This window comes from Staurois parvus, unplaced genomic scaffold (genome assembly GCF_062004578.1).
Source record: "Staurois parvus isolate SC_StPar_1 unplaced genomic scaffold, SC_StPar_1.0 ptg000282l, whole genome shotgun sequence".
Taxonomy (NCBI): domain Eukaryota; kingdom Metazoa; phylum Chordata; class Amphibia; order Anura; family Ranidae; genus Staurois; species Staurois parvus.
Window position 1 is genome coordinate 8,888,717 of NW_028318078.1, and position 18,778 is coordinate 8,907,494.

Sequence of the window (18,778 nt, forward strand, 5' to 3'; positions counted from 1 at the left end):
CTTGTAGTCATCACCTCTGTGTCCTGAAAGTTTGAGACTTTCTGTGTTGTTCAAGGGATGAGAGAGAAACTTTTTACTTGGTGTGAAATCCTACCCCTCTGTGTATACAATCGTGGCCTTGGCTGCTTCACAAACACACTGGGTAATAGGGTTATGCTGGCAGGTGTTTAGTTTTTCAGTTTGCCAGTGTCCAGTCCTTCTGTAGGCAGAAGTATAACTTGAAGAAACTAAGGCAGGCCATAAATTATGCAATTTTCTTTCCTTCCACCATGGATACAACCAGGGTACCCATACATGGATTGAAATTCGGCTGGTCCCTGCTGAACCAGCTGAATTTCAGTCCCTATGTGTCCGGCTTAAGAATTGTTGATGGTATTTGTTTTTGCTGAAGGGAAGCCCTTTTGTGTTGAAAGTTTGTTTAAAAGCCAGCAGTATTCTGTGTGCTTGTTGTGATTGGAATCATTCTAATATAAATAACACTGTACTGCCTGCAACAGCAAATTACATATCAGCTATGAAATTTCCTAGCTGATTTTTCTATATAATGTAGTGTGTGTTCACTTCATGAATTTTAAAGCTTCATTTTCAAAACCGACTAGAGACTAATATTATCTAATCTAAACAAATATCATCTAAGTATGAGTTATTTGAATTCTTGTGAGTCTTGGTGTCCTTTGCATACTTTTCTAGATCTCTGCAGTAATCCAGCATGAAACAACTCCCACACATTCTGATCAGACCCCCAACCAACCAACCCCCATGTTTTTTTGTTTTTTTTTTCTTGGAGTTCAACTCTTTGAAATCCAACTCCAGAATTTTAAAAAACTGACATAACAAAACTGCCATGAATTGAAATGTTTTGTGTAGGGGGGGGGTGCTTTCAGAAAGTAAGAGGTCTTTGTTTTCTTTAAATAGGGCTGCAACTGACAGTTATTTTCATAATTAGGCTTCATGTGCACGAGCAGCTCCTAAACTCGAGTTTAGGAGCTTTTGGCATTTTTTTGTCCAAGCTCCTAAACTCAACTCCATAAAAGCCTATGTGTCCATGTACACATAGGCTTTTAGCAGAGTTTAGGAGCTGCTGCATTTAGGTGAGGTTAAACCTCCCTCTCCTGAACGTGGAAGAATCGAGTTCAGGATAGGAACGTTTTGACTGCCGACTGCGGGAGAACGTAAAACCCGGCAACCGCTTTACTGCAATTTTGCCTCGGTTTGCGTTTTCCTGCTGCTGGCGGTCAGGGTAGGCTCATGTACATGGAGCCTTAGTCGGCTGACCTTGATGTGCCATTTTTTCCCTTTATTTTCATTGCTGCGCTGTGTATACTGAATTGTAAACAAATAATGCGTTCTCTATGCAAGCTAACTAATCGGTTAACCAACTAATCGATAATGCAAATCGCCGACAACTATTTTTCTTATCGTTTGTCAGTTAGTTGTTTAAACCCTATCTTTAAAGCCTAAGCCTCATTTACACTGGGACGTTTTGAATTGCGATTCTGCCCGCAATTTCAAAACGCTTTGCGGAACCATGTGTTCAGGTGCCATTTATTGTAATGGCATCTTAAAATGTGGTGCGGTTGTTCCACACAATAAATCATGACAATTGCGACAGACCACATCACGCAGCGCATGTTGCCCAATGCACTTTGCCACGATTGCAATGCGAAGTATCGGGGCAGAACGGGCCACTTTTTCAGATGCCATTAAAATGAATTACACCTGAACACACAGTTCCATGATTTGTCATTTTAGCAGAGCATTTTGAAATCGCAGGCAGAATTGCAGTGATTATGCTCCGGGATTCAAAACACCCTTGTGTGAATGGGGCCGGACTGCAGCCAAAATCCAAAACAAAAAAAAATCAGCACAAGGGACTTGCATTCAGTAGGATTTGTCCCTTGTACTGATTTCTCTTTCTGTTAAAACCGTCCTTCCTCTTGCCTACCTCTCCAGTGCTGCAATTTTCTTCTGCAGTGGGGATTAATACAACTAAGGAACTGTCACAAGAAGAAAGCCAGGCTATACCCACCTTTGCCACCCAGTTTTTTCATTCGTAGAACCTACACTACAGCTTCTATGGGGGGCAATACACAGGACGATTTCAAAGCTGAACTGCTGGAATTCAGTCACCTTGATAAATGTGCAGGTACGCTATGAGTTAAGTCCAGTGAGGTGTAGGCCACTTAGAGGACTTAGTGAAAAGTATACCTTTGTGGTGCTGCTCCAAGCTATGGATGGAAGGAAAAGGATCACCCCACCAGCAAGTGAGAAGAGGGGAGCATGAGTCTAAGTGACTGACCAAGCCCCCCCCCCCCAGAGGGCGTGGCCAGTATGGCAGCTGAGGGCATTCCTCAACATTGGACTCCTGGGGTTGGTTGAGCACTTAGAGGACTTATCTGTTTGATTGGACATTTCATGGAACTGCCAGAGGATAGCTATCTAGACTCTGAGGCTCTGAGAGGAGAGATACTGTGTTCTCATACACAGCATTTCTGCTTGCCCCCTCCCCTCTGCTGCCCATTTCAGAAGCCTTTGTATTTAATGGCTTCTGTGAATGGGGAGCAGTGGGGAGTGGCGAATACAGCAGCTACCTGCAACTCTGCAGCTGAAGAAGCTGAGATCAAAAGGTCCAACCTCAGAGCTTCGGAACTATAGCGATACCTATTCTCCTTGAGCTCTATAAAACTGTCAGATGTAAATTAAAGAGATAAGTCCATGAGGTTGCATGGTGTGCCTGTACATTTATCAAAGTGGCTGTACTCTCTACTATCTGCTGCACTTTAAATATGTATTATGCTTTATTGTATGTAAGCGAATGTTTGTTTGTATAAACGTATGTTTTGTCTTGTAGTGGTACATGTATGTTAGAGCAGCCTTTTTCAACCAGGGTGCCCAGACATCCTGTGGTGCCTTGAAGTTTCTTCAGGGGTGCCTTGGCAAAATGTCTAAAAATTGCCCAAAACTTGTGTACAAGCCAGCGGGTGGAACAAGCCTTTTAGTTACACAAAGCCACAGGTTTTCATTGTGCACCATTACAACTTTCTAGCCACAGGCGTGCTAACAACCAATGACATTAGTTGATGAGGAGGACGTTGGTTGCCTGCACAGCATCCTTGTTTGACCCTCTCCTGCCCCTCTCTGTCAGTGCTGGGGTCATATTAGCTCAGAGATGGAGAAGAGAAACACTGGAATACTAGTCAGTATGAGTGTGTAAAAGTGTATTTGCTTTGCAAGAATAAATCACCTCTAATGTTGGGTGTCCTACATGTGTGGATGTTGCTGCATTTTATAAAACTATTAGAATAATTTTTTTACATTTTAGAATGGGGTGCCTCAAGATTTTCCATAATTTTAAAGGGTGCCTCAGGACTATTCATAATTTTAGAGGGTACCTTGAAATTGTCCATAATTTTAAAGGGTGCCTTGACTGAAAAAAGGTTGAGAAACAATGTGTTAGAATATGGTTATGGATAATCTAGCCTCCTATTTGTGGAGTTTTCATGTTTTTATAACATGAAGGTAACTCGACAGTGTTCGTAAAAAAATGTTCAAACAAGGATAAAAGAAAGCCTTTTCCTTGGTAATGGCCAAACTTGAGATTGGTGATTGCACAGAAAATGCTTTCTTGTAAGTAACTAGAAACTAAAATTGTGACTTCTGGGCACTCCAATGCACATTTTATTTATTGTTTTGCAATGTATTTCTGCAGTTATCAGTTCATATTGTGTTTGGTGTGTTCAGACATATTTACAATATTTTTTTTTTTGTGCAGTCCTGTCCTGCACAATATTTTTAAAACATGACCGTGAACAAAATGTTTGTGAACAGTTGTTTAAAAAAATCTGTCAGTTATGTAAGTGTTTTCATCTTGTGCATTTAGTACATCAAGCTAGAAAGCTGCTTGGGTGAAACATTCTGATAAATGTCCCCTACCCAGTTTCTCCTTTTATAAGCATTGTTACTGTTTTTGTTCTTCTGGAATTTAGAGTACTTTTACAGCGCTGAACAGCTTAAACTTTTGTACTTTTAAATGCCATATAACAAACCTGATTCCTTTTGGGAGCTTCATTTGTTAGAATTTGTCAGTTGAAATTTGAAAGAATTGAAGTAAATAGAACACATGTTATTAGAATAGTTACTATAGGGTCTGCATATTGAACTTTTCACAATAATCTGCTTTGATGGGGCTTACAGCTATGTTTTCTTTGAACCGGCCTGGCTGAATAAAGGGTTCGACTTACAGAAAAGTTTTGTCAAATGTGTCCCACTTCACTCTTCCAAATGCACTCGGGCATTTTAAAGCTGATCACCAATCTATCTTTCAGTCTTGCACAGTTGTACAGGCTTCTCTCCTGTACTGAAATTACTTGGGCCTCATACACTGCTGCTCCTAAACTGACGTTTTTGGGGCTTTTAGCATTTTTCGCTTTAGCACCTGAACGCACCTCAATAAAAGCCTTTGTGTCCTTGCAGAGGAGTTAAGAAGCAGCAACACTTGGAGGCAGTCAAAGCTCCTTCTTTCTGCGTACAGGAAAGGAGCTTTTGGGGATTAAAAAAACACCACATGTGGCTAAATGCATCTAGCACTTGAGCACCTAATTATTTAATTGACCATAATTTTCATTTATTCTGGCCATTGAAATGAATAAACACCCAAAGGTGTCTAAATATGTTTGAAAAAATGTGAATAGGTGTGTTTTTAACTCTGACTTTCTCCTGTCAGGAGAAATGAGGCATTTACAATAAACCAGTGTGTATAAGGCCTTGCGCTGAATTTTCTGCACATTATGAGCTTCTCGCAGTGTGCAATAGAAGCTGCAGCAAGTCAGATCTAGCTGCCTCATTTCCTGACTGGAGGAGATCCAGCATCCTCTAGCCTTTTCCTTTCCCATGCTCATTCCCTGGTCCACCCCTTCAATTCATTGGATTTCAGTTTTCAGTTTGGAAGTTCAGCCCTACCTAGGATGGCAAATGAAGATTGTATAGGAACATCCACTCCTTTTGATATTTGCATAGCCCCTTCCAAGAGCCAGCTTATTGCTTGCCTCAGTCCTGAGGGCTGCTGAGAGTAGTATTGAAGCAGGGTGTTATGATGTTTTTAGGAAGGTACATACAGCACCCTGCCAGCCCTTTGCACAGTCATGATCTGCCTGCATTACATAGAATTACACAGGGTCCCAGTGATGAGATCACTGGGTATAACATGAATGTATGTATGAAAGTGGAAGGGTTATTTTGAAAAAAAGTCCTTAGCATGTTCATGGGGAGGACCAGGGAAACCGAATAAATTTCTAAATGTTATATTTAAAATTAAATTTTAGTTACATAGTCTAGTTGAAAAAAGACACAAGTCAGTCTAGGTCTAAAGCAATTTACTGAGCTGGCTAGAACCAGCAATTGAGGGATTCCACATTTTCACAGCTCCTACTGTGAAGAAACCTTTCCGTATTTGGAGATTAAATATCTTTTCCTCCAGACTTAGATTGCTCCCTTGTCCTTTGTGTCCTCTGTGATGGTCTTGAAGTGAATAACTCCACACCAAGTTCACTATATGGACCACCTACAGTGAAGGAAATAAATATTTGATCTCCTGCTGATTTTGAATGTTTGCCCACTCACAAAGAAATGAAAAATATAATGGTAGGTGTATTGTAACACTGAGAGGCAGAATAGCAACAAACAATTCAAAAGAAATGCATGTCTAACAAATTATGTACTGATTTGCATGTTCATGAGGGAAATAAGTATTTGATCTCCTTCACAAAACATGACTTAGTACTTGGTGGCAAATCCCTTGTTGGCAGAGGTCAAACGTTTCCTGTAGTTGGCCACCAGGTTTGCACACATCTGAGGAGGGATTTTGGCCCACTCCTCTTGGCAGATCCTCTCCCAAGTCATTAAGGTTTGATGGCTGACATTTGACAACTCGAACTTTCAGCTCCCTCCACAGATTTTCAATAAGATTAAGGTCTGGAGACTGGCTAGGCCACTCCAGGACCTTAATGTGCTTCTTCTTGAGCCACTCCTTTGTTGCCTTGGCCGTGTGTTTTGGGTCATTGTCCTGCTGGAACATCCATCCACGACCCATTTTCAATGCCCTGGCTGAGGGAAGAAGGTTCTCACCCAAGATTTGACAGCACATTGCCCTGTCCATCATCCCTTTGATTCGGTGCAGTTGTCCTGTCCCCTTAGCAGAAAAACACCCCCAAAGCAGAATGTTTCCACCACCATGTTTGACAGTTGGGATGGTGTTCTTCGGGTCATAGGCAGCATTCCTCCTCCTCCAAACACGGCGAGTTGAGTTGATGCCAAAGAGCTTGATTTTGGTCTCATCTGACCACAACACTTTCAACCAGTCCTCCTCTGCATCATTCAGATGTTCAGTGGCGAACTTCAGATGGGCCTGAACATGTGTTTTCTTGAGCAGAGGGACCTTGCAGGCACTGCAGGATTTCAATCCTTGTAGTGTGTTACCAATTGATTTCTGGTGACTGTGGTCACCAGACCTAGGGAGACTGACAGTTGTTTTGTGTTTCTTCCATTTGCAAATGATTGCACCAACTGTTGTCACCTTCTCATCAAGCTGCTTGGCGATAGTTTGGTAGCCCAGTCCAGCCTTGTGTAGGTCTACAATCTTGATCTTGACATCCTTGGACATCTCTTTGGTCTTTTGCCATGGTGGCGAGTTTGGAACCTGATTGTTTGATTGCTTCTTTGGACATGTGTCTTTTATACAGGTAACAAAATGAGATTTGTAGCACTCCTTTTAAGGGACTGCTTCTAATCTCAGCTTGTTACCTGTATGAAAGACACCTGATAGCCAGAAATCCTGCTGAATGATAGAGGATCAAATACTTATTTCCCTCATGAATACGCAAATCGGTGCATAATTTGTTACACATGCATTTCTTTTGAATTTTTTGTTGCTATTCTGTGTCTCAGTGTTACAGTACACCTACCATTGATTTGTAGACTGATCATTTCTTTGTGAATGGGCAAACATTCAAAATCAGCAGGGGATCAAATACTTATTTCCTTCACTGTATGTATGTATACATGTTGATCAAATCCCCCTTTAAAGTGGTAGTAAACCCACTTTAATTTTTACCTACAGGTAAGCTTATAATAAAGGTAAAAATTAACAAAAACTTTCCTGTAGGTAAAATGAATATCTCCTGAACATGCACCATTTAGGAGATATTTGGGTTTTTGTTAGCTGGCCTATGCGCTCTGAAGGAACAGCATACCCGTGCCATTCCTGCAGAGCAGTGTGCTGTGGCCCGTGACTCCCGTGCACATGCGTGGGAGTGGCATCATTGTGGCTCAGCCAGTCAGATGGCCAGAGCTTGCGAATCAGGAAGGAAGACCTAGCATATAATGCCATTGCCTTGCAGAGAATTTTTTTTTTTTAATTTTAATACGGTTTGCTACCGGTTTAATCTCTTTTCAAGAGAATTAATTCAGTTCATTAAGAGGAAAGCTAATCTTTCCTCATAGCTGAACTCCTCCATATCTTATCAGTTTGGTTGCCCTTCTCTGCACTCCAGTTCACTGATATCCTTTTTGTGAATTGGTGGCAAAAACTGAACTGCATTTTCCAGATGAGGTCTTGCTAATGATTTGTACCGGGGTGAAATTATCTCTCTCTCTCTGGAGTCTATACCTCTCAATACAAGAAAGTATTTTGCTCACTTTGGAAACTGCAGCTTGGCATTGCATGCCATTATTAAACGTATGATCTACCAGAACACCCAGATCCTTCTCCACAATTGATTCCCCCAGTTGTACTCCCCCTAGTATGTATGATGCATGCATATTCTTAGCCCTTAAGTGCATAACCTTACATTTATCAACATTAATCCTCATTTGCCACAAAGTTGCCCAATTAAACAGTGCATTGAGGTCGGCCTGGTAGGAGTGGTAAAAGTGGTAGAAAGTAAACCCAAACCTAATTCATTACAATACAAAGTGAGATGAAGTGCATCCGTTCTATAAACATCCAATCATGAAAAGGAAACTGGTATGTTCAAATTCTATGCTGTACATTTGTGCTCAAAAGTTTGCATACCCTGTCAGAAATGGTGAAATTGTGGAAATGATATTCAAAATGTGACTGAGTAGCGATCATATGAAGCCATTTGTTATCATGTAGTTCTTTGGTTCCTTTTTAAATAACCGTAACCGAAATCACCCAAGTGCCCCAGGAATGTTTGGCCTTTGTACAGAGACACAAGGTGACACACACAGGTTAAAACGGCATGTAAAGATTAATTTTAAATTGCAGTGAAGTGTCTGTGTATAAATAGTGAGTTTTAGATGTCACATGGATGCACTGAGCAGGCTAGATACTGAGCCATGGGGAAGCAGAAACGTACTGTCAAAAGACCTGCGTAACAAGATAATGGAACTTTATAATGGTGGAAAAGGATATAAAAAGATATCCAAAGCCTTCAATATACCAGTCAGTATTGTTCAATCATGTATTAAGTGGAAAATTTGAGGATCTCTTGATACCAAGCCAAGGTCAGGTAGACCAAGAAAGATTGCAGCCACAACTGCCAGAAGAATTGTTCAGGATACAAAAAAAAAAAAAAACACGGGTAACCTCAGGAGAAATGCAGGCTGCTCTGGACAAAGACAGTGAGGTTGTTTCATGGGGCACAATACAACAATACATGAACAAAAATGAGCTGCATGGTTGAGTTGCCAGAAAGAGCTTCCTTTACTGCGCCAATGCCACAAAAAGCCTGGTTACAATATGCCCAATAACACCTTGCCATGCCTCACAGCTTCTGGGACACTGCAATCTGGAGTGATGAGATGCAAACAGAGCTTTATGGTCACAACCATAAGCATTGTGTTTGGAGAGGGGTCAACAAGGCTTATAGTGACAAGAATATCATCCCACTGTGAAGCATGGTGGTGGCTCACTGATGTTTTGGGGGTGTGTGAGCTCTAAAAGCACAGGGAATCTTGTGAAAATTGATAGCAGGATGAATGCAGCATGCTATCTGAAAATACTGGCAGACAATTTGCATTCTTTGGCATGAAAGCTGTGAATGAGATGCTCTTTGACCTTCTAGCACGACAGTGACCCTAAGCACAAGGTGACCCTCCAGTGGTTACAGCAGAAAAAGGTGAAGGTTCTGGAGTGGACATCAGTCTCCTAAAGTTATTGTCATAGAGGCACTCTGGGGAGTTCTCAAACATGCAGTTCATGCAAGACGACCAAAGATTTTATATGATCTGGAGGCATTTTGCCAAGATGAATGGTCCATTAGATGACCTGCAAGAATTCATACCCTTATAGACAATTATTACAGAAGACTGCACAGTGTCATTGTTGCTAAAGGGCCAATACACCGTATTAAGGACTAAGGGTATATAGACTTCTAAACAGGGTCATTTTATTTGTTTTGTTGCCAGGTTTTGTTTTATGATTGTGTCACAACTACTCAGGGCCCATCTTACAAGAATGCGGTGCGGGAAACCCACGTTCCCATGATCTCTATCTTGTGTCAGGATCCATTCGCACTACGAACTGCATTGTAATTGTAAAGGAATGCTGTGCAGTTCCTGTACAATTCACATGCAGTTCTGTGCTGTGCGATTTCAGTCAGTTCTTTTTGAATGGGTTCAAATCGCACAGCAGTGCACGAATAGTGCATGCACTACTTCTTGAAACGTACTGCAGTTGCATCCCACTGGATCCCATAGTGCTTTTGTACCATGGGTTCGTGAACTGCTTTTGAGGTGTCGTTAATTTTGCACTGATAACCGCTGCAGATTACAAGGGAAGTGCAAACGCAGGTTTCCTGCACCACATTCTAGTATAAACGAGCCCTCAGTGTTAAGTTAATGACACCCCAAACACAGGTTGCTAACGCAGTGCGTTTGCCCGCACCAGATCGCCTGGTACAAAAGTACTATGCAATCTGGTTGCAGTGAGTTTCAAAAAGTAGTGCATGCACTACTTTTAGGTGTGGTGCAGTGCGATTTCAGTCCATTCAAAATGAATTGGTTGAAACAGTACTACACAGAACTGCATGTGAATCCCACAGGAACAGCTCTCCTGTGCGTTTCCAGTGGGGTTCCTAGTGTGAATGGGCCCTTAAGCTTCAATAAAAAATAAATTTAACATAAATCCAACCTCCCTTCATTCATTTGTAAATTGGGCCCTGTGCCTTGGCTTTGGAACATATGAAGTTTTAGTACCAGAGTAGTGTAGACATCTTTTCCAGCAACCAGTCAATCCTCTTTCTTCTGTTTCTGGAAATACTAAAACCTTTTTCTTCTTTCTGGAATCTGAGTTTATTGCGCAATCTCGTGTGTACGTTTTGTGTATACATATTGAATTGAACACAGCATTGTTCAGCCATTCCACGAAAGTGATTATTTTTTCAGAATGGTGCAGTTATTGTAAAAGGCACTCTGGCCTTGACAGCTCAGAGCTATCCTTGTCTGTTTGCTGCAGTAGTGAGATAGCAGAATGCACACAGTATTGTGTTTTACAACAAATGTGCAAAAATGTTGTGCATGATGAAATGTAAATGTGTCTAAGCTGCTGTATCACAGATTCTTGAGGCTTTTAATATTTATACCCTGATACCAGTTGTAGCTTTTTCCGAGCGAAACTGATCTATGCAGCTGTTTAATATTCATGTATTCTGGGAACGTTTGGCAGAGCGAGGCTGACTCTGGAGATTTGTTCTTTATTTCAGACGAAAAAGAAAGAGCTGGCTCGTAGAGACCTCGATATAGAGGACGGAGACAGCATGATTTCCTCCGCCACGTCTGACACTGGCAGCGCTAAAAGGAAGAGGTACGTTTTTGATGCCTGGAATTTACAACGCTTCTGCTTCCATTGTGTTTATATTGTAGGCCAGGGTTTTTCATCAGTTTTGCTGGTTGTGGATCCTCTTCACACAAGCAGGGATGATTAAACTGTCACCATTAGCTACCCGTACTGTCTAATAGACTGATGATAATGATGGTGTTCTAATTGACCTTTTAGTTACTGAATATTGAGTGTGTTGTATTCGCTTCACAGATGTCATTTGATGCTTGTTAACCTCAATAAGACCAACACTTGTTGGTGCATTCATAAGGACCACTGTCCTTATGAATGCACCATCGAATACACAATATTCGAAATGCAGACTGTATGAACTGGTAGCTTGGGTCAGTGCTACAATACATTTAATGGGTAAAGCTTAGAAGAAATGCATCTCCTAGCCTTTAAGTTATATTATGCCCATGTTTGCTTATTTAAAGTTTCAAACTCTTAAAAAGAGCTGCAATAAGCACCAGTTATATCTACACTATTCACATAATCATCTGATCTTAAAGCGGAGTTCCAGCTGAAAAAAAATAAAAGTCAGCAGCTGTCAGTAGCTGCTGACTTTTAAAATACAGTCACTTACCCATTCCTCGGTCCAGCGGTGTCCTCACCAGGGCTGGTTTCACCGGCCGTCTTCTCTCCCTGGCGCCGGCATTTTCAGTGTGGGCACCCAGCTGTGAGAGCTTGCAGCTTCACAACCGGGTGCCCACTGCGCTTGCACGAGAAGCACTGTGCTTTGTGAATGGTTCTGTAGTCTTCTGGGACCTGTCACGTGTCCCAGAAGACTACGGGGAGGGAGGGGGGAGAACAACTTCCGCTTCTAGTCGCCTTAGGCGATCGCAGCGGAAGTGGGAATGGGTACCCACTCCCCAAAGGTGCCAATCCTTAATGGGGATTGGGGGACAAAGACTTTTGGGTGGAGCTCCGCTTTAACACCGGGAGAACACCTGGCCAAAAATAATTCTGGACCTCCTGGTTTGTAGAATCTGGTACCTTGCAAATTTTCATCCTTGTTCGCTTCAGAAGCCAAGACAAGTATAACAGTTCATGTCAGGCTGACATGGCTCCGTGAGGAGTAGGCGTTCCAGACGCCCACGCCACGCGACGCATGACAGTAGCTGCCTTACCTGAGTCCCGGGCTGGTGTGGTATCGGATCCCATGGGGACCCTGAGTGCAGGCGGTCCTGGTGGCAGACGATGAGGTGTGCCGGTGGTGACGGGTGCTGAGCCCTTGGGAGAGTCGCGGGTGGCAGTGGTCGAAGAGGAGTGCTGGACTCCCCGGACGCCGATGGACTGGGAGGTGGCGGTGCTGGAGGAGAAGGGGACAGTGAGAGCGTCCATGTGACCGAAATGTGGCGGAAATGTTCGTGAAACTACAGATGCCCATGAAAAGTGAGATGGGGACTTTACGCAATGATTTGGGCTGGATACTAACTTGAATTGAAGAAGCAGAGGGGAGAATGGAGGCATACACGCAAATAATCAATAAATTAGAAATGCAAGTGGAAGTGATGCGTAAAGAACAGAGAAAGCTCTCATTTAAAGTGGAAGACCAGGAGAATCACGATAGAAGAAATAACTTAAGGATCAGGGGTCTACTAGAAGAAGAGGAACAGGAAGAGGACTTACGGGAAAAAATAGTGTGTAATCCAATAATGGGAAGATCAGCGACAGAAAAGTAAAAAATTGAGAGAGTACATAGCATTAGACGGCCAAAAGTAATACTGGCGGAAAGTCCCAGAGACATGGTAGTTTGATTTCATCATTTCAAGGACAGAGAGAGAATATGGAAAGGTTTACGTGACTCTATCGAAATAAAATATGAGGAAACAAACTTGCATATTTTTGCGGACATTGCTCCAGAGACACTGAATAGAAGAAGAATGTCTGAACCGTTGTTGGAGAACATGAGAGAGAAAAAAGTTTGATATAACTGGGGCTTTCCAGCATGCTTAATCAGATGGAAAGGTGGAAAATCAGCAAGGCTGAGGTTCCCAGAAGATCTCAAGGACTTCTGCGAGAAATTAGACTTACAGAAAATAGACCTTGAAGGATGGTCAGAGGGGCTTGGAGAGAATGGAAGGCAGGGACTGGGAAAATGGCAGCAGGTATCTAAGAAGAAGAGGTAGGGGGTGTGGTGTGGGGGCTGTGGGGTGAGGGTTTGAGAGAGAGCCCGTCTTTTTTTTAAATTCTCTCTCTTTCTCCTTTCCCCCTGGCCCTCCGCGGCCGCACCATGGTTTCCTTGCCCCTGGTCCTTTCTTTCCCCGCTTGAGATAATGGGTGGGAGGGATCGAGGGGCAGTGAGAACATAGACCTGGCAGGAGGTCTGGAGGTCAATCATGTGGATGATATGAGCTAAGGATTGGGGTCGGCGTGCGTGTTCTGATTCTCACCCCATACTAGGAATCGCTAGTGGAAATATTTAATGACAGATTCCAAGGCAATATGTAGGTCAAGAGGGTTTTAGGGTAAAGAGAAGAAGGGGGAAAGGAGGGTGGGAAATGGGGTGGCGGGTGGGCAAACAGGGGGGGAGGGGAGAAAATGGGGATTTTTGGTTGGGAGAATAAGGAGAAAGTCCATAACTTAAAATGTTTCTATCTGTCTTCCTGTGTTGGGAATCCTGGTAGGGTAGGAAAATAATAGGTAGGAAAAAAAATCGAAATGAGCTTGATTAACCATTAGCCGCCCGGCCAATGGCCGTTTGACGGCTTTAAATGTGTCCCTGCATTCCGGGTGCACGCCATTTGGCGTGCTCCCACACATGCGCCGTTTGTGCTAATGCAGAGCGGCGCAGCAGTGCGATCTGTCACCGGCCGTGCACCTCGGACACGGCCGATGACAGATCCGATTACCGGCTCCCGTTGCTGGTACCATGTGACCTGCTGTGACCAATCACAGCAGGTCACATGACAGTTGTATACAATGGATGGCTTCATTCATGATGCCATCCATTGTATACTAGTGCCTAGCTGTGAATGGTCACAGCTAATCACATGCACATGTCATGTGATTAGCTGTGACCAAATCACAGCTAAGCACAAAAAAAAAAAAAAAAAAAAAGCTGAATGAATCGATTTCATTCAGGTAAATGCTTGCTTATAGCAAAGTAATTCTTTGCTATAAGCAAATTGTGTAAAAAAAAAAAAAAATACTGGTCACTTCCCCAAAGTAGTACAATGTTACTATGGTAACATTGTACTACTTTGGTCATAGTAAAATATGAAAAAAAAATCTTAAAAAAATAAAAAAAAAATTTATAAAAAATTAAATATAATAAAAAAATTAAAAAAAAGTAAAAAAATATATATATATTTTTTTTCATACTGTCACCAGTCAGTGTCCCTGTTCACCGCCATGCCAGTTATATGATGACGCTGTACTGCACTGGTGACAGTATGTAAAAAAAAAAATAGTGAAAATAATTTTTTAAATTTTTTCATTTTCCGAAAAATTATGACAAAAAAATACAACTTCAAAAAACTCGCCATGCCTCTTGTGAAGTACGTCGGACTGTCTACTCTGCAAAAAGGGGTCATTTGGGGATATCTGTACTATTCTGACATCCTTGGACCTCAAGAAATTAGATTGGCCGTCAGTACTTCAGGATTGATCAATAATCAGATCTATACCATAGTTTGTGAACTCTATAACTTTCCTACAAACTAAAAAATACATCCTAATTTGGGTTATTTTCACCAAAGACATGTAGCAGAATACATCTCGGCCTAAATTTATGAAGAACAATTATTTATTTGTAAACTTTTATAACAGAAACAAAGAAAAATGTGTTGTTTTTTTTTAAATTTTGGTATTTTTTTGTTAATTTAGCAAAAAATAAAAACCCCAGCGGTGATTAAATACCACCAAAAGAAAGCTCTAGTTGTGTGAAGAAAATGATAAAATTTTAGTTTGGGTACAGTGTTGTATGACCGCGCAATTGTCATTCAAAGTGTGAGAGCGCTGAAACCTGAAAAATGGCCTGGGCAGGAAGGTGTAAAATTGCATGGTATTGAAACGGTTAAGTTTATGACTTATAATGTGAAAGGGTTAAACTCCCCAACAAAAATACATAAGATACTTAGGGAAATTCACCAACACTCCATAGATGTAGTATTAACTCAAAAGACACACATAACCCATGATACAAATGTTACGTTATACACAAATTACTATTCAACATGGTACTACGCAGACTCTCCAGTTAAAAGGGTTAAAGAGGTAGCAATTGGGTTTTCAAAAAATGGGAGTTTTATCCTGGAGGGAAGAATAGAGGACCCAGAGGGCCAATTTCTATTTTTGAGGGGAAAATTACAAGGATCTGAATATACACTAGTTAATATCTATTGTCCGAATAAAAATCCAGTGACATTCTTTGAGGGTGTGTTAAGGAAACTTTCTGAATTTAAAAAGGGTAGTCTGGTTGTGGCTGGAGAATTAAATCTGTGTATGGACCCTCAGCTAGATGCGTCATCTTGTACGTGGAGAGAGGGGGGTAAGATATAAAAATTATTGAAGAGATTATTATGTCAGTGTCAATTGACCTATACTTGGAGTGTAAAACATCCAAGAGAAAGAGATTATACCTTCTTCTCCCCGGTACATGGATTGTATTCAAGACTAGGTTATATAATGATTGAACATAGACAATTGGAGCTGTTGGTTAGTGCCTATATAGAGGTTATGTCTATTTCTGATCATGTTCCTGTCATAATGAGACTACGGGTAGAAAGGGATCATGATAAAATAACTATGTGTAGATTAAATGAGATGCTTATACAGGATCCTGGTTAAGGTTAAGGCAGGAAATTGAGCAATTTTTTGAGCTCAATGAGACTGTGGAGGTGTCGGTGGCCACAATCTGGGAGGCACATAAAGCATATATCAAAGGAATATTGATTTCGATGGGAGCAGAAAAAAAAGAAAAGGGGGAAAAAATGAAGACGGTGATGGAGGAGCTCTACAAGTTAGAACAGTCACACAAAAAGAAGACAGGTACAGACGTATATCAGAAGATAATTATTAAAAGAGAAGAATTAAAAGATCTTATGAAACAGCAGTCGAGAAGGATATTCAACAGGGTCTCAAAATAAAGATATCAGTGGGGGAATAGACCTGGAAAATACTTGATTAAGAAACTAATCGCTAATAGGTTCCAAAAATATTATAGCTGGCTGTACGATGTGAGCCCCAGAAACCAAAAAGAAATGGAGGATGAATAGAAGAAAAACATACAGAAATATTTAAGTGAAGTGGAGTTGCCAAGAATAGCAGAAGAGAGACCTATTACCCTGGAGGAAATCACCTTGGCCCTAAAAAATACAGCTAAAGGAAAGAGCTCTGGCCCAGACGGATATACTGTGGGTTATTATAAAAAATTTAGAGATCTCCCTAAAATGTGTGGTTATATGAATGCAATAGGGGAGGGGCTGAAATGAGGGAGAAGTCATTGCAGGCGCATATAACGATTATACTTAAAGAAGGGAAAGATAGCACACAGTGTGCCAGTTACAGGCCCATATCCCTACTAAACATTGACACCAAATTGTACACTAAGGTATTGGCAACTAGACTGAAGGAGTTGATGCCGAAGTGGATACACCTGGATCAGGTAGGATTAATACCGGGAAAAGAAGGTAGGGACAATGGTCTGAGATCATTGCTCCTCCTACAAAGATTAAAAGAGAGAAACTGCCGACATTATTTCTGTCAATTGATGCCAGAAAAGGCTTTTGACAGGGTTAACTGGGGTTTCATGATTGATACGCTAGAGGTCTTTATTATTTGTTTTATCCCTGGAACCTGTCCTGGCGAGGGTAAGAAAGTGTGTAGAAATAGCTGGAATAAAGATAGGGGAAGTGGAGCATAGGTGGCAGCATATGCAGACGACATGTTATTCTATATTGTAAATTCTAGAATAACATTGCCTAATTTAATGAGACTATTAAAACAATACGGTGAGCTATCAAATCTGAAAATAAACCCTGCAAAGTCAGAGTCTAAGCCCCCTCCACAGTGTCTCCTGTGTCCCCCCCTCCCTCCACAGTGTCTCCTGTGTCCCCCCCTCCCTCCACAGTGTCTCCTGTGTCCCCCCTCCCTCCACAGTGTCTCCTGTGTCCCCCCCTCCCACAGTGTCCCCTGTGTCCCCCCCACAGTGTCTCCTAAGCCCCCAACAGACACACACACAGAGTCTCCTGTGTCCCCCCCTCCCACAGTGTCTCCTGTGTTCCCCCCTCCCACAATGTCTCCTGTGTCCCCCCCCTCCCATAATGTCTCCTTTGTCCCCCCCTCCCACAGTGTCTCCTGTGTCGTCCCCCCCCCCCCCACACACAAACACACACAGTGTCTCCTGTGTCTCCCCCTCACACAGTGTCCCCTGTGCCCCCCCCCCCACAGTGTCTCCTTTTGTCTGCCCCCCTCCCCCCCCACAGTGTCTCCTAAGCCTCCACTCTCGCAGAGTCTCCTAAGCAAGAGCTGCCAAGCTGGTGATTGGTTGCTAGGACAGCCTAGCAACCAATCACTGAGCAGTTTTCACCCCTGACCGCACCCTCCATCCAGCACTATGCTGCCTCCTGCTCTCCACTCTACCTGTGACATGAGAGCGGCAGAGGCTGAGGGGGAAGCAGAACTGCAGTCACAATCGACCTGTCTGCTTCCCGTGGTCAATCGACTGGTTGCAGACCCTCGATCTAACGGATCCTAAATGCACAGGATTCTATTTTCTCTAAATGCAGCTAAACTAACTGCACATAAACACAGGTATATTGCAAAATTAAACAATCAATACATGAATTTAGAAATGTCCTCTAAATGCTTACAAATGCAGGTCTTACATTGGTAGTGTGAATGAGGCCTAAGACTGGCCATTGCCAAGTTGGTCAGCATCACTAGCTCCATATTTGTATCGTTTCCATTTAAGTTCCTGAGTTAAATGAGAGACCAACCAGGAAAAAAAATTATTTGAATTTGCTAATGAATAGAAATATTGGCAAAACACATAAGATTAAAAAAAGTCTGTTCCTTTTATATTATAGCTAGCACGCCAAAATGGTTTTGTGCAAGAAATAGAAGTATGTCCATATTTGTTGATGCCAATTTCAAGGCCAGCATTGCCAAACCAAGTCATTTTATTTTGAAAGTTTGTGATATGTTAGACTTGTTCAGAATGACCTTACTTTGACAGGTCCATAATACTTGCATTAAAGTGTTACTTAAACCACATCAGTAAAATCAGTCCGTATATGCAGTAAAGCACGCTTGTTATACTCACTATGGAACTTAAGGGGTTAATCCTTTGCATTGTGTAAAAAGGCTGTTTGATCCTGTCTTCTCTGATCTTCCCCTTCTTCTATTCTCCCCAATAAATCTGTTGATAGTACAGAGCTCTAGTAGTCACGCTGCACATGCTCAGTTTGGTGTGTATTACTAGAGGTTTTTTTTTCTTTGGGAGGGTGCATGTAATCAGCACTGTCCAGACATAGGGTCAGGGGTTATACAGCCTCATAGGACAGTCAGAGCAGAATGAAAACGCCTCCTACAAGCTAACCAGTGCTCGACCGGACACTGATAGAAGGCACAAGACTGCTATATACTACTGATGAGAAAAGGTATTTAGCAGTTTATATTTACTAAAATAATTGTACTTGGGGGAGACTATATATAGTGAATGCAGGGTCCCGGGTATAGTGACATTTTAATTCCTCCACAGATATTTTTTATATTAAACCATATTTGTAATTTAAACAATAACTGTTTGCTTTTGAAACCTGTATAATTGAGCACCTGGCCATGTTTAGGAGGTAGACCATTAAAACTTTCAAGATTTTATTAGCTCATTTCTTAGCAAAGGGCTGCTTCATGTTAAACCTATACATTTTAGTCTTAAAAGGCCAGTAAACCCCACAATGTAAACAGCTTTAACGCCCCTTCCTACTTATTGTT

At 41.9% G+C, this 18,778-nt stretch overlaps 1 protein-coding gene across 8 annotated transcripts in view; it reads left to right on the forward strand.

Annotated features, from left to right (window-relative positions):
* Positions 1–18,778, forward strand: part of PBRM1 (polybromo 1) — a 149,182-nt gene that overhangs the window by 58,013 nt on the left and 72,391 nt on the right. For all 8 annotated transcript variants that reach the window (XM_089681922.1, XM_089681917.1, XM_089681918.1 and 5 more), the window contains exon 13: positions 10,722–10,822. In XM_089681922.1, the coding sequence (XP_089538048.1) occupies positions 10,722–10,822 (101 nt within the window). The remainder of the gene's footprint in view (positions 1–10,721; positions 10,823–18,778) is intronic.